The 15,423-nt window shown below is 51.9% G+C and overlaps 1 protein-coding gene across 6 annotated transcripts in view; it reads left to right on the top strand.

The window, feature by feature from the left end:
* The window catches only part of ZC3H7B (zinc finger CCCH-type containing 7B), a 67,847-nt gene that overhangs the window by 29,509 nt on the left and 22,915 nt on the right, over nucleotides 1-15,423 (top strand). For 4 of the 6 annotated variants that reach the window (XM_034775523.1, XM_034775532.1, XM_034775503.1 and 1 more), the window contains 7 exons: nucleotides 109-167; nucleotides 1,010-1,172; nucleotides 1,256-1,417; nucleotides 2,160-2,365; nucleotides 3,452-3,552; nucleotides 4,036-4,217; nucleotides 12,355-12,437. In XM_034775523.1, the coding sequence (XP_034631414.1) occupies nucleotides 109-167; nucleotides 1,010-1,172; nucleotides 1,256-1,417; nucleotides 2,160-2,365; nucleotides 3,452-3,552; nucleotides 4,036-4,217; nucleotides 12,355-12,437 (956 nt within the window). The remainder of the gene's footprint in view (nucleotides 1-108; nucleotides 168-1,009; nucleotides 1,173-1,255; nucleotides 1,418-2,159; nucleotides 2,366-3,451; nucleotides 3,553-4,035; nucleotides 4,218-12,354; nucleotides 12,438-15,423) is intronic. The other 2 variants (XM_034775537.1, XM_034775513.1) reach the window with 1 other exon arrangement.

The raw sequence follows: 15,423 nt of genomic DNA, 5'->3' as shown, positions 1-15,423 counted from the left end.
TAAAAAGAATTAAAAAACTGTTGAACAAGCTCAAATCTCTGTCTCGGGCATCAGAGCAGCTTCTGAAAGTGAGATGTATGTGTTTGGGATTTTTCTTCCTCTGCCCAGAAGAAGCTGGTCCTCAGGAACTGCGACACACTGCTGGCAGCCAGAAACCATCTCCTGCGGTGAGTGAGCTGCTACCTCTGCTGGATGTACCAAGGTGCCCATGTGCCATGGGAGTGGGGAGGGCACGGGGCTATTCTTGCACTCTGGGCCCTTTCTTAATCAGTTCCAAAATCTGGTGGCTTCAGTTACCCTGCCCTGTGTGCGTAACCTCCTTCCCACTCGCCCCGTGTGGTGGCAGGGCTGTGTAGAGGCCTTTCTCCATATGTGGTCGCACAGCATTTTCCCCTTCCTTCTTTGTCCCCTCCCCCACTGTATCACTATGGTCTGAATGGAGTTAAATGCTCCACTCCAGTCTCCGTCAGGCATGGGATTGTACATTGGTCTCACTGGGTCTGAGGTTGGGCTGAGGCTTTTCCTCTCAGGAGCTCTCAGGAGATCTGCCTCTATCTAAACTAGGTTATTGAGTGGGACTGGGACATCGCTGAACCTCCGTCCTTCCTGTTTTCTTTCTGTCTGACACGTTGCACGGCAGGGTTAGTTCTTTTGTTCAAGTGCCGTGGAATGCACAACTCATTGTGCTGGAAGGTGGGGGAGAGAAGCCCTTCCTCCAGGGATGAAGAAAGAGCTGTTGTCTCCTGAGTTGCTGGCCCTTCCGTGGGGAAGGAGAGGTCCTTCTCTGCTGCAGATAAATTGCCCATTGAGTATTTGAAAACACAACTCTGGTGTTCCTGTTGCCGTTTCTGAACCGCCTGCTGCTGGTGGCGGCCATCTTGCTGAGGCACGAGCTCTGTTGTGTGTTTGCATGGTCATGAAGGGGCCCAGTGTTAGTCTGGGGGCCAGTTTCTGTCCATTGGGTGTGAGGTATAGAAGAGGGATGTGTGTGGTTTTTTTTGTCTTTCAGGTCAGCCTCAGTGGGGTGAGTCACCCTACCATCCCCAAGGGGGCAGAGCTCCTGCAGTCTCAACCAGAGGCGGTGATGCCCAACACTGCCCTGCTCGTGAAGAACCCCCTGGCGTCCACTCATGTCTTCAAGCAAGCCTGCCACCTCTGCTACCCCAAAACAGGTGATGTGCTTATGACACCCGCAGCAGTTCGTGTGCTTGGGGATTGTTTTCCCTCTTGCTGATCGGGTCCTCCTTTCCCATAGGCCCCAAGGCTGGTGACTACACTTACCGGGAAGGCCTGGAGCACAAGTGCAAGCGGGACATATTGCTAGGGAGACTGCGAAACTCTGAAGACAAGACCTGGAAGAGGATCCGGCCCCGACCCACCAAAACCAACTTTGTGGGATCCTATTACCTGTGCAAAGGTGAGCTTGGGAGGGGGGCTGTGAGGCATATGCCAGCAGAGGTAGCAGGGGAGCTTGCAGCAGGGATTGCGTGCTCCCTCTGGAGGCTTCTCGCTCCTTCATGAAATGATCGCTGGGTTTCAGGGGTTGGGGGAGCCGGGGGGGAATGAGAACCAGAGACAAGACGGATGAACCCGTAACACATGGTAGAAAACGGGAGCTTCGCACAGCGGAGCAGCAGCTGGTGCTATCGCTCTGGGTACAGGATGGCTTGGAAAGAGCGATGCGCCTGGCCGCTGGAAATTTCACAGGGTGGTGGGAATGGCAGGACTGCAGCCTGCTTCTCTCAAAGCAACCAGTTTTAGGTGCCCTGCTGAGACGGAGAGCCTGTCTCCCGCTGGCACTGAACTACTAATACTGCTCCCACCAGCACGTGCTGGGACTTTGGTTCTGGCCAGAGCCCTCCCTGCTGAGTAACCAACCCTGCTGCGGGGCCCTGGGGCTTTCCCAAGAAGTTCCCCATCCTAGGCCAGACCAGGCCCAACCCTGCTCAATGTATGAGATGTAACCAGATTAATCTCTGAGGTGGTGTAACTATAAAGTGTCTAATGAGGGGCCAAAAGCTCAGGCTTTATGTCTTTCTTAACTCTTCAGTTTTAGCTCCTTGTGAGTTGTGAGGAGCAGGGCGAGGTGACAAGGGCGAGCTCAGTTTCTGACCTGGCCCCCCTCCATGCGGGGTGCTCTGCTCTTTGTTGCTTTGTAGATATGATTAACAAGCAGGACTGTAAGTACGGAGATAACTGCACCTTCGCGTACCACCAGGAGGAGATTGACGTGTGGACGGAGGAAAGGAAGGGAACACTCAATCGTGACCTCCTCTTTGACCCGCTGGGAGGGATCAAGCGGGGCAACTTGACCATTGCCAAGCTCCTGAAGGAACACCAGGGCATCTTCACCTTCCTTTGCGAGGTAAAGGGAGGAAGAGGAGGGGGGAGCACCGTTTTCTTGGGGAATGAGCTGTAGGCACAAACTTCACACATTCCCTGTTGTTGCAGATATAAGTGCCCGCGTTAGTGGTGCAAATCCAAAATGTAACTCTACTGTAAGTGCGTGAAAGAGACAGGCTCCCTTCTGCTTCATCCCACCCTAGATCAGCTGTCAGTGTGCAGCCGGACCATTGGTCCATCCTGGCCAGTATCCGGCCTCCAGAAGCAGCCGTTCCCTGTTGCTTCAGAGGAAGGTGACAAAACGGAACAATCCGCGATGTACCTGAGCAACTGTGCGATGCTGTAGGTGTGTGTGTGGGGGGGTAACTCCTCCCTGCCCCCTGCAGGTGGTCAGCTCACGCCCGGAGCATGCAGTTTGACTACCTTGGGCTTTCATAGCTAGCAAGGTAGTTAATAATCATAACTTTGACCCGGCTTTTTGACAAACCATAACCATGTGATGGGAAAAATCCCCATCTGAAGCAAATTAGTGTCACTTGTTTATAGATTCTAAGGCCAGAAGGGACCATTGTGATCATCTAGTTTGACCTCCTGCACAACACAGGCTGTTTTGAAGCTAGTAGAGCTACCTTGATTTACATCAACTGAGGATCTGGCCCTCTCTGTCTTGACCTCCTGCAGCAGCATGTTCCCCAGGGTGACTGTGTGTGTAAGGAACATGACTTTTGTTTTGGACATACGCGGCTTTAATTTCCCCTATCGTTTCCCCTTGCTTTTGCATTTTTGGATAAAAAGAAGGGAATTATAGGTTGACCTGGTTGAAATTTTTCCAACTGTGATGAAAAAACTGTTGGAATGTCAAAAAAAAAAAAAAAGCCAAAAATTCTGTTTGGAAATGTTTGCAAAATGTGTTTACTGGTTTCCAAGCAGCTCTACTGCTTAAGTTTCCATCAGGCTTGTTCTAATTTTTGGACCTCTCGAGTAAGTTCCCTCTGGCTCTTCTCCCTTCCAAGTGAAATGATCCCAGTCGGGGTGAGATCTCTGGCAGCATCTCTCCTTTTTTCCTGCTCTCTGAGATTTCCTAGTGTGCTGATTGTTCCCTTCTCAGATCTGCTTTGACAGCAAACCCCGGATAATCAGCAAAGGGACCAAGGACTCTCCAGCTGTCTGCTCCAACCTTGCTGCCAAACACAGCTTCTACGACAACAAGTGAGTGAACTGGCCCGTGCAGTGCCTGCCGGAGTAATCCCGCTAGAGCCCAGCCAGCTAGCTCATGTTACTTGCCCATTTCTTCCTCTCATCCCCAGCACATGAAAGCACAAGGTGTGATACGTTGCGCTGCATGTCTGACCTCTGGTGCCAAGGGATTTGGAGCCAGATCAGAGCCCATTGATGTCAGTGGCAAGACTGCGGTTGACTCCAATGAGCTTGGATCTGGCCTATGCTGCACAGGGGTTCAGAGGTCAGATATTTTAAACAAGGTGGTGCAAGGTGTCTGCCTGAAGTGCTCCGGGGTTGGGGACAAGGCATGACCCAGGACTTCGATCCACCCAGATTGTTAGTGACTCCTAGGATCGGCTTTAACACCCACCCGTGCCTCCGCCGGCTCAGTGAATGCGGGGAGGAGGAAAGGTGAAGAGTCAATCCGTTGATCCCTTGTGTTTCTCTGGCTCGGCCATTTCCCCACTGTAGGTGTTTGGTTCATATTGTGCGTTCCACCTCCCTGAAATACTCTAAGATCCGCCAGTTCCAGGAGCACTTCCAGTTTGACGTGTGCCGGCATGAGGTGCGCTATGGCTGCTTGCGTGAGGACAGCTGCCACTTCGCTCACAGCTTCATCGAGCTCAAGGTCTGGCTGCTGCAGCAATACTCGGGTAAGCGTGCCGCTGGGTGTGGCTGTGGGGTGGGGAGCGAAGGGAAGAGAAGCAGAGAGCGTGTGCTCGTGCCTTCTCCAGCCCAGGTACTGTGCCACTGGGGACAGAGAGAGGGCCTGGCAGGGGGCTCTGTCAGAGTTCAGGAAATTTTATGTTCTCTCTCAATACACGCACTCCCTTCCATCTCCCGGCTTGTAGGAGATAGAGGTGGGACCGTGAGAGGTCGGCTCTTCCAGTGTGGTTGCCAGGTTTGTCTGTCTAGGGGCAATCCTGGGAATTCTAGCCCAGCGAGCCTTTACCTCAGGACCATGTGTGTTGGAGGAAATGCTCGTTAGAAGCAGAGTCCTAGAACAGCTAGGTGATCGGGACATGGCAGGGATAAGCTGGTGCAGCTGCAGTGAAAGGAAAGTGGGCCCCTCTGATGTTTTGCTTCTTTGTACACCGTCACAAAATAGTGGTAACCAATGGGATTTCTCTGAACGTTCAAAAAACTTTGATAAAGCCACTCCCAAGAGTCTGTTATGGAAACTATGTAGTTGGCAATAGGCCGTCCGCCCCCTCTTGGAGCACGCTCTTCAATTCAGGTCACTTACATAATGGCACGGAGATCTCTTCAGTCTGATTTTTCTCTCCCCTCCAAGTGCTTTGTCTGATTCTCTGACTCACTGCATGCTGAGCAGAGATTTTCACTGACCTGTCCCAGGATGAAGCCCAACTCTTTTTCTTGCGTTGGAACAGTTGACGGAGAACCCAGCAGTGTGTTTGGAGGGGTTCGGCCGAAATGAGAAGACCTGTTTAGGCAGGCAAAGGCCATTTAGGCAGGCTCCTAAACCTGTGGCAGTTCCACTTGGTGCCCATCCGGAGGGGAAAGCAGAGAAATACCTGCCTGCCTCTCAGGGTGCTTGTGTGGCCTGTCGTACTCATGGCCTCTGTAGTATTTAAGCACCTCCTGAGTACATAAAAAGAGAAATAACGGATATAATCTCCATCCTCCTCCTCAGCCTGGGTGTGTGCGTGTGTGGGTTTTGCATTTAGTTGCGCAGGGGACTCACTCCATGCTCATTCCTGTCTCTGCAGGAGTGAGTGCCGTTATCTAGGGGCAGGCCCTGGGAAAGCTTTGTCTCCGGCTCACTCCAGACCCTGCCCTCCATGGCTGACGGTCCCAGTGAAATGTAGCTGCCGTGGCAGTTCATGGTTATGGAGGGAGAGAGGCTCTCTTGGGGACCTAGGCCAATCCCATGGAGAGCTTTGACCAGCAGGGCTGGGAGCTTAACTTGGACTCTGTTCACTGGTGAGCCAGTGCAAGGGTGGTTGTACTGGAGGTGATGTGTTCACAGTGACCTGTGTTGCTAAGCAAGTGGGCTGCTGCGTTTTGAAGCCACTTGAACTTTCTCAGGCTTTGTTCTAGGGCTGATGAATTGCACTCCTCAAGCCTGGAGGACACACATGCCTGGGCCACCACAGCCAGATGGGTGCAATCTTCTGGCGAGTAGCAGATGGTAGTGGGCATTCTTTTGCCACTATCCAACACTTGGATTTTTTTGGACTCCTTGGGCAGTTGCCCTACATACCGGGGGATGGTACAGAGGAAGGTGACAATGTCGAAATGTAAATAGTTGGCTTTAGGTTTCACATTCCTATCCCATTGAGATGCTTGGGCAGTTCACACCTCTCAGGGTATGTCTACACTACAAAATTAGGTCGAATTTATAGAAGTCGATTTTTTTAGGAAGCAATTTTATACAGTCAATTGTGTGTCCCCACTAAGCACATTAAGTCGGCAGAGTGTGTCCACAGTACCGAGGCTAGCGTCGACTTTCGGAGCGTTGCATTGTGGGTAGCTATCCCACAGTTCCCGCAGTCTCCGCCACCCATTGGAATTCTGGGTTGAGCTCCCACTGCCTGATGGGGCAAAAACATTGTCGCGAGTGGTTTTGGGTACATGTCATCAGTCATCCCTCCCTCCGTGAGAGCAACGGCAGACAATCGTTTCGCGCCTTTTTTCCGCGCAGGCACCATACCACGGCAGCTCAGCTCAGCCGCCACTGTTGTGTCCTGGATGCTGCTGGCAGCAGACGGTACAATAGGGCTGCAAACCATCGTCACGCTTCCGCTGCCACTCTGCTCTCCTGCAGATGCCATAATACGGCAAGCATGGAGCCCGCTCAGATCACCGCGGCAGTTATGAGCATTGTAAATGCCTCGCGCGTTATCCTGCAGTATATACAACACCAGAACCTGCAAAAGCAGGTGAGGAGTCGATGGCAGCGCAGCGACGAGAGTGATGAGGACATGGACACAGACTTCTCTCAAAGCATGGGCCCTGGCAATTTGGACATCATGGTGGTAATGGAGCAGGTTCATGCCATGGAATGCCGATTCTGGGCCCAGGAAACAAGCACAGACTGGTGGGACTGCATAGTGTTGCAGGTCTGGGATGATTCCCAATGGCTGTGAAACTTTCGCATGCGTAAGGGCACTTTCATGGAACTTTGACTTGCTTTCCCCTGCCCTGAAGCGCAAGAATACCAAGATGAGAGCAGCCCTCACAGTTCACAAGCGAGTGGCAATAGCCCTCTGGAAGCTTGCAATGCCAGACAGTTACTGGTCAGTTGGGAATCAATTTGGAGTGGGCAAATCTACTGTGGGGGCTGCTGTGAGCCAAGTAGCCAATGCAATCACTGAGCTGCTGCTATCAAGGGTAGTGACTCTGGGAAATATGCAGGTCATAGTGGATGGCTTTGCTGCAATGGGATTCCCTAACTGTGGTGGGGCAATAGATGGAACGCATATCCCTATCCTGAGACCAGAGCACCAAGGCAGCCAGTACATAAACCGAAAGGGATACTTCTCAATGGTGCTGCAAGCACTGGTGGATCACAAGGGACGTTTCTCCAATATCAATGTGGGGTGGCCAGGAAAGGTACATGATGCTCACATCTTCAGGAACTCTGGTTTGTCTGAACGGCTGCAGCAAGGGACTTACTTTCCAGACCAGAAAATAACCGTTGGGGATGTTGAAATGCCAATAGTTATCCTTGGGGACCCAGCCTACCCCTTAATGCCGTGGCTCATGCAGCCATACACAGGTACCCTGGACAGTAGTCAGGAGCTGTTCAACTATAGACTGAGCAAGTGCAGAATGGTGGTAGAATGTGCATTTGGACGTTTAAAAGCGTGCTGGCGCAGTTTACTGACTCGGTTAGACCTCAGCGAAACCAATATTCCCATCTTTATTACTGCTTGCCGTGTGCTCCACAATATCTTTGAGAGTAAGGGGGAGACATTTATGGCGGGGTGGGAGGTTGAGGCAAATCACCTGGCTGCTGATTATGTGCAGCCCAACACCAGAGCGGTTAGAAGAGCACAGCAGGACGCGCTGCACATCAGAGAAGCTTTGAAAACTAGTTTCATGAAACTCTGTGAAAGCTCTGTTTGTTTCTCCTTGATGAAAACTCGCCCCCCTGGTTCACTCTACTTCCCTGTAAGCCAACCGCCCTTCCCTCCCCCCTTCGATCACTGCTTGCAGAGGCAAAAAGTCATTGTTGTTTCAAATTAATGCATTCTTTATTAATTAGTCACAGAAATAGGGGGATAACTGCCAAGGTAGCCCGGGAGGGGTGGTGGAGGAGGAAAGCACTGGGTGGAGTGGTGGAGGAGGGAAGGACAAGGCCACACTGCACTTCAAAACTTATTGAATGCCAGCCTTCTATTGCTTGGGCAGCCCTCTGGGGTGGAGTGATTGGGTGTTCTTGGGCATCTGGGTGAGGAGGTTATGGAACTTGGGGAGGAGGGTGGTTGGTTACACAGAGGCTGCAGTGGTGGTCTGTGCTCCTGCTGCCTTTCCTGCACCTCAACCATAGTCCGGAGCATATCAGTTTGCTCCTCCAGTAGCCTCAGCATTTGCTCCCGCCACCTCTCATCTCGCGTGTCCCTCCTGTCCTCGCATTCATTTTGTGCTTTCCTCATTGTTTGCCTCCACGCATTCTGCTGGGCTCTTTCAGTGCGGGAGGACTGCATGAGTTCAGAGAACATTTCATTGTGAGTGCAGTTTTTTTCGCCTTCTTATCTGCACTAGCCTCTGGGACGGAGATGATAGTGGTAGCGTTGAAACATTTGCAGCTGCGGGAGGGGAAAAAAGGGAGAATTGGGTTGACCATTTAAAATGGGTTGGCCATTTAAAAGGAGAGGCTAAGGTTTTCGGGTTAACGTGCAACTAACCCCCTCCCCCCCCGCCACACACTCCCAATTCTCTGGGATGATCGCTTCCCCCTTACCCCCCACTGCGTGGCTAACAGCGGGGATGATTTCTTTTCAGCCACAGGCACACAGCCCAGCAGGAACGGCCACCTCTGAATGTCCCCTTAATAAAATTCCCCTATTTCAACCAGGTGACCATGAATGATCTCACTCTCCTGAGGATAACAGAGAGATAAAGAACGGATGTTGCTTGACTGCATTCCAGTATCTGTACTGGCTGGGAAAACATCCCAAGTCTTCAGGGCAAATTAATCATTAAACATGCTTTCTTTTAAACCATGCATTATATTTACAAAGGTACACTCACCAGAGGGGCCTTCTCCGCCTTCATGGTCCGGGAGCCCCCCTTGGGAGGGTTGGGAGGGTACTGGGTCCAGGGTGATAAACAGTTCCTGGCTGTCGGGGAGACAGCGCACAGCGGGCTAGCAGAGAAAAACTATCTTCATCCTCCTCCTAACCCTCATCTTCCTCGTCCCCCAAATCCTCATCCCTGTTGCATGAGACTCCCTTGCAGGTGTCCACGGACAGGGTGGGGTAGTTGTAGGGGCATCCCCTAGAATTGCATTGAGCTCATGATAGAAGCGGCATGTCTGGGGGTCTGACCCGGAGCGGCCGTTTGCCTCTTTGATTTTTTGGTAGGCTTGCCTGAGCTCCTTAAGTTTCACACGGCATTGCTGCAGGTCCCTGTTATAGCCCCGTCCTTCATGCCCTTGGAGATTTTTTTCAAATATTTTGGCATTTCAACTTTTGGAACGGAGTTCGTATAACACGGATTCGTCTCCCCAGACAGCGATCAGATCCAGTACCTCCTGTTCAGTCCATGCTGGAGCTCTTTTGTATTCTGGGACTCCATGGTCACCTGTGCTGATGAGCTCTGCATGGTCACCTGTGCTGATCAGCTTGCCACGCTGGCCAAACAGGAAATGAAATTCAAAAGTTCACAGGGTTTTTCCTGTCTACCTGGCCAGTGCATCTGAGTTGAAAGTGCTGTCCAAAGCAGTCACAATGGAGCACTCTGGGATAGCTCCCGGAGGCCAATACCGTCGAATTGCATCCACACTACCCCCAAATTCGACCCGGCGATGTTGATTTCAGTGCTAATCCCCTCATCGGGAAGGAGTACAGAAATCTATTTTAAGATCCCTTTAAGTTGACAAAAATGGCTTCGTCGTGTGGACGGGTGCCGGGTTAAATTGATCTAATGCTGCTAAATGCGACCTAAACTCATAGTGTAGATCAGGGCTCAGAGCCATTGTTTCAGGCTGTCTTCATACACAAGAGGACAGCACTGTTTGTACTTGGAAGGTTTTTTTTACACAACCACAAGGTCAAGAAATGTGATTTTAAAACTAAAAAGATTTTTGAGCAGGATCTTCTGGTAAGAGGTTGGTTTTATCCTACATTCTGGAATTGCAGAATGCATGAGGGCTGGAAGAAGTGAACCCAGAATGACATTATGCAGTCTTTCCTGGGGGCTAACCCCACCTTCTATCAACAAGGAGATAACCAACAAAACACTGGTTTGAGTACCAAACATAGGGTAGCTGCTGCTCCAGAGGCATTTCTGGGTGTGCTTGAATAATAAAAATGCTTACCTAGTGCTTTGGATTTCCTCAACACACTGTACAGACTTTAACAAAATGAATGCCCCAACATGCTTGGAAAGCTGCCAGATGGTATTATTTCATGGATGGGGAAACTGAGGCACAGAATATTCTGACTTGTCCAGGGCCACACAGCAGGTCATAAGTATAGAGTTTCTTGGCTTCCGACCCTCTGGACTAGACAGGCTCTCAGAGCCAAGAGAGCATTCACGTGGTACTCTGTAATAGCAAAGCTAACATAATAACAGCTTTCAGTGACTGTAATATATACAGCTTTGCTGCCTTTCTGTATCAGTGGGGCCTTATTAAAGCAACCTTCTGGTGTTTTTGGTTTCAATGCGCTGGAAATTGGTCAGACATCTTAAACATCCTTCATACACCATCTCTAAACTGCACGACAACGAGATAATTAGGCTTGGCAGTAACCCAGCTAGTTAAAGATGTCTCACCACATAGTGCTCCACTGACTACATGCTTGTACGCCTGCTAGAAAATTAACAAGTTCTCACTGTTCGGTGCTCTGAGAATCTTAATGCTGGTTGGTTCTCTCCACGCTGGTAGTGTAGGCAAAGGCTCTGGTTCAGATCCTTGAACCCATCAAGGAGTTAACTCCTGAGATAAGTTGTGGCCAAGGCAATGTTTCTGTAAGAGTCTTTTTCTTACCAACTTTAGCAAAATTGAAATAGGACATTTACTTTGAAACAAGAGTGTCTACACACAGACTTGCAGCAAAGTATGACAAGGTGTGAATTACACCTGATTTAGTTATTTAGTGACAGTTTGTGTGTAGCTCAGCCCTTGTGTGTAGACAAGTCACACAAGTTGTATACTGGACACAGTTTTAGTGGTATAAATATGCTTATGCCTCTTCTTGTACAGGAAAAGCTATGCTGGTATAAGGTATCTTTATACCGATATAACTGTCCACACTAGGAGCTATACTGATAAACAATCATACCCCTAACCAATATAGCTATACTAGTACAAAAACTGTAGACCTTTATCCTCAACTAAATATGTGGATGTCTTGTTAGTGGGAGGAGCCATAGTTGGTATCCAGTAAAATGTACGGCCCGCTATTTGGGTTTTGGGTTTTTGTTTTGAGTGGATTTGTTAAGTCACCCAGTTTTGATTAGGGATTTTCCATAGACAGACTGAATCTGGGAGCCAGGAATTAGCTTAGACTTTCAAGATCGATCAGAGACTGTTTGACTCAGGGGAATGTGATATACAGCAGAACCTCAACGCTACGAACACCAGAGTTCTGGACTTACCGGTCAACCGGACACTCTCTGGAACTGGAAGTCATGAGGCAGCAGCGGAGAGACAGACAGACATCTTCTCTCCCCTCCCCCCAAATATTTACTGCCTCAGAGCTTTAGCCCTGGGGCTCAAGGCTTCGGGCGGGGGATGAGGTTGGGGTTGCAGCCGCATGGTGGGGGGGGGGAGTCAGGACTCTGGGCAGGGGGTGGACAGGGCTTCTGACCCACTGGAGCACCAGGGTCAGGGCTTTAGATCAGGGGGGTGCTGGGGTTCGGTTTTGTGGGGGCGCTGGAGCTTGGAGCTTTAGCTAGGGGGGGAGTGCTGGGGTGGAAACTGGCCCCCTTCCCGGCCCCCTTGTAGCTAAATCACCGAACCCCAGTGCCCCCTGCATGGCTCTGAGCCCCGGTGCTCCTGAGGATCAGAAGCCCATTCCCGAGGTGTCCCTAACTCTGACGTTCTACTGTATGCAGCCTTTCGTCTTAAGGCACCAGCTCCAACCCGGCCGCAGGTTGGTAGTAATGTACAAGACCTCTGCTGACTGGTCAGTGCTCTGCGTGAAATCGTTTGGTGGGTCTTTGTCAAGATTTTGTAGGACAAGTGTCCACATCTTAGTCACTGGCTCCTTTGTTGGCAATTTCTGTCTCAGCAGGCAGGCCAAAGACTGACTGAGTCATGGAGACTGAATTCTTCTCTCTCTTCTGGGGTGTTGATTCACATGGGCGAGAAAGAGAGTGAGTGTAGAGGAAATGTGAACTTCCTTGGCCTGTGGTGAACCTGTTCTGGTGATAAGTAAAAGGCCGGAGTCTCCAGGGATGTGACTTCAGCACCTTTTTAGCCTGTAAACTAAATATCCATGTGATTCAGGCATGAACTGCAGCATTACTAGAAGTGGAGTCTTGGGCTGGTGATGGGAAAGGAGCCACACCACCCTCCCTCTCTCCCTCCTCGGTGCCTGGGTCAGCAGACTGGTGTGGGGATGCTCAGTCATGTCTCTGCTTTGTCGTTTTCAGGGATGACCCATGAAGATATTGTCCAGGAGTCTAAAAAGTACTGGCAGCTGATGGAGCACGCCAGCAAAGCCACCAGCAGCACGGTAAGAAGCCATGGGGACCCTGGGACTGGTTTGTGGTTTTGGAGCTGTTACTCGCACCTGTTCTAGGTAGTTCGGTGCCTTCCCCTCCCACTGCCGCTCTCCACCTATCAGAGAGAAAATATGGCGCCACCGGGGCCCCCTTTGCCTCCTGTGCACCATAGCAAGCAGGGTGGGAGTGAGCGCCTGACAGTGGCCCGGGCTGGACCTGAGGTGCTCTTCAGGGAAGGGTGAAGCCCTGCTGTTGCCACACTCCAACGCGAATGGCGCTCTGCACGGCCATGGAGGAGATGGGACCGCGCAGGAGCTGGCTTCTTCTCTAGCGTGAGGCATCACTTCCCGCATTCTCAGTCACGGTGAGGGCTGCCTTCCCCCCCTCTGTGTGCCTGGGGTGGAGCAAAGAGGATGGTGCCTGTTATGATGGGGGCAGGGGGCGATCAGAGGTGACACATGAGTGTAGATGGGGGGGGGGGGCGGTGTCACACAACTGAAAGGTTCTGTGGGGGCATGTGACCACCCTTTTCATGTTGCCTCTGCCTCCATCCCCTAAAACTTGATCTGTATGTAGACAAGATACGCCAGCAACTTCCTCTTCCTCCTGCTCTCTGCCCTGTGGCTGGCCTGCCCCTTGCAGAGCTTGAACACAGATGGGATGCGCAGTCCAGGATGGGTGGCGCCAGGGTGGGACGGTGCTTGGGGCTGGCTTGTCTCAGTTAACAAGAAGCTGCAGAATTATCAGCCACTTTTGGCTGGAGTGGGGATGTGACACCCACAAATCGCCTTCTCCTTAATAGAGACATTGGAGGCTGCTGCTGTTTCAATGCACTCCCAGCAGCTGCAAGCCCCCCCTTGTCCCCCCCCCCAGCCTGCTCCCCTCACTCACCCTGGGGCACTCGGACTGGATGGGGCTCCACCTGAGTTGCCTGGTGCTGGGCACCAAGTCGCAGCTCCTCTTCCCGATTTTGAAGATGCCCCTGACTCACCTCAGCAGGCAGCCTGCAAAGCAGGTGGCAGGAAGCGCTGGGACTCTAGCAGCAGAGAAGGAGAAGCAGCCCCATGTAGTGGGTGGGGGAGCTCAGCCAGCCACAGCCGCCCTGCTGCTTCCTTCCTTCCTCCCTCCCCGCGGACACATGGTGAGCACTGCTGCCTCCTCACTGCTAGGCATCCCGGCAAGAGGTGGCTTGAGAAATCTGGGGGGGCATGTGACCCTGTGTTCCCCCCACCCCCGCATCGCCTCTGCAGGGAAGGAAGACATCGTGCTCATGCAAGCCAGATCCCGTGGGGAGCAGTAACTGTCATACTGGTGCCGGGTTCAAACACACCTGTTAGGGTGGAGGAGCCCCTTTAAAAACAACTCCAGGGGACATGCAAGCTCAGGTGCTGGTGAAGCTGGTCATGCCAGGCAACCAACCCAGGGGAAGCTGGGGGACAGAGCAGATGGAAGGTATTGCCTGACCCCCTGGTTGTACTCTTCCTCTCCCCCCCCCCCTCCCCACAGGCTTTCAAGGCAGCGCTGACCCTGGAGAGGAGTGTTTTAAGCAGAGGCCACATTTGCCTCCTTCTGAGCTGTAGGGTTTAGGTGATGTCAGGCAGCCACAGCCCTAACCACTTGCTTGCTTTCTTGGTGGTGGTGGCTTGCATTGTGGAGCAGAGCCCAGCTGGTGATTAACTGTCTGAGCCCAGCCCCGCCCTGGGGTCAGATTAAAGCTGCTCTTGCATTAGAACACAGAGTTCTCTCTCCTTTAATTGCCTGGTGCAGCTGACAAGGTGAGAAAAGTAGGAGCAGAGTTTGTTTATGCCTCCAAGCAAGGCCTTGGCGTGCAAACCCCGCCGGGGGAGGCCTTGTTACCTCCTCCCACCACAAGGGGGTCTTTGCTTCCGTCTTCCACATATTGAGGAGTTGAGTGGCTCAACCAGGATGTAGAGGCCGTGCCTGGGTGGCAGAGAAACAATTCTTTGTTGGCACTGTAGAGACCACAGGAGCCAGTTCCCTCCCTGCAGAGCTGAAAATCTAGGATCCAGTCCTGTGAGACACTGAGTGTCCTCTGCTCCCATCAGAATCACTGTGAATTGAGGTGCCTCAGCCTAGCAGAGGGATCAGGTCCTAAAATGGACAATGTACAAACAATAAAGACAAAGGTTAGGGAGTAGGAAATAACACCTGAAATATGGGTTCCCCTTATTGCTAAAGGCCTGTAGCAGCGACATGTGCAGTGCCAGGATGAGGAGGACATCCGTGCCTGTGGGGATTGAAGACCAAGCTGACAGTTTCCAGGCCCCTTTGCTAACATTCTCATAAAGCTGCATGACAGCCAGGCACTGAGTTTTGTGGTGCTCTGCAACATAACAGAGCTGCAGGGCCCGTGTCCCTGCGTTTGTCGTGGGACATGTGGGATGCATTGTCAGTGTGGCTGGAAGGTGCTTGCTTATCACGCCGTCCCATGTCACGAGCATGGCGCTGGTTGGCCCCCAGCCTGACGCCAGTGCATAGCATTGTTTGTCTTTAAAAAGAGAGAGAGACTCCTGCAGTCAATTAAAGCCACATGTGTGCCTGGCAGCACACCACAGCTCTGGCACCAGTGAGTGTTCAGACAATAGGCTCAGGAGAGTCAGTAACTTGCTGCTGCAGACTGCAGGGCAGGGCTAGACCACTCGGCAGAGAGAGGCTTGTTTTTGCCTTTATTTTTCTCCAGCCTGAGCAGGCTAATCTGGCATAACATCCACCCAGCTTCACAACTCTGCAAAGACAACTTCCCAGGAGCACTGTGCAAACCAGCCCCTTCTCCCACCCTTAACTTAAACAGCTCCAAGGTCAGCTTCTCAGGGTGTCCTTCAGACAGCAGGAACAAGGCATCTCCTATACCAGTGGTTCCCAAACTTGTTCTGCCGCTTGTGCAGGGAAAGCCCCTGGTGGGCCGGGCCAGTTTGTTTACCTGCCGCGTCCGCAGGTTCGGCCGATCGTGGCTCCCGGTGGCCGCTGTTCGCTGCT

The sequence above is a fragment of the Trachemys scripta genome, chromosome 1, assembly GCF_013100865.1.
Source record: "Trachemys scripta elegans isolate TJP31775 chromosome 1, CAS_Tse_1.0, whole genome shotgun sequence".
Lineage (NCBI taxonomy): Eukaryota > Metazoa > Chordata > Testudines > Emydidae > Trachemys > Trachemys scripta.
The sequence above is the reverse complement of the archived record's forward strand: the minus strand, read 5'-3'. Positions and strand labels throughout refer to the sequence as shown.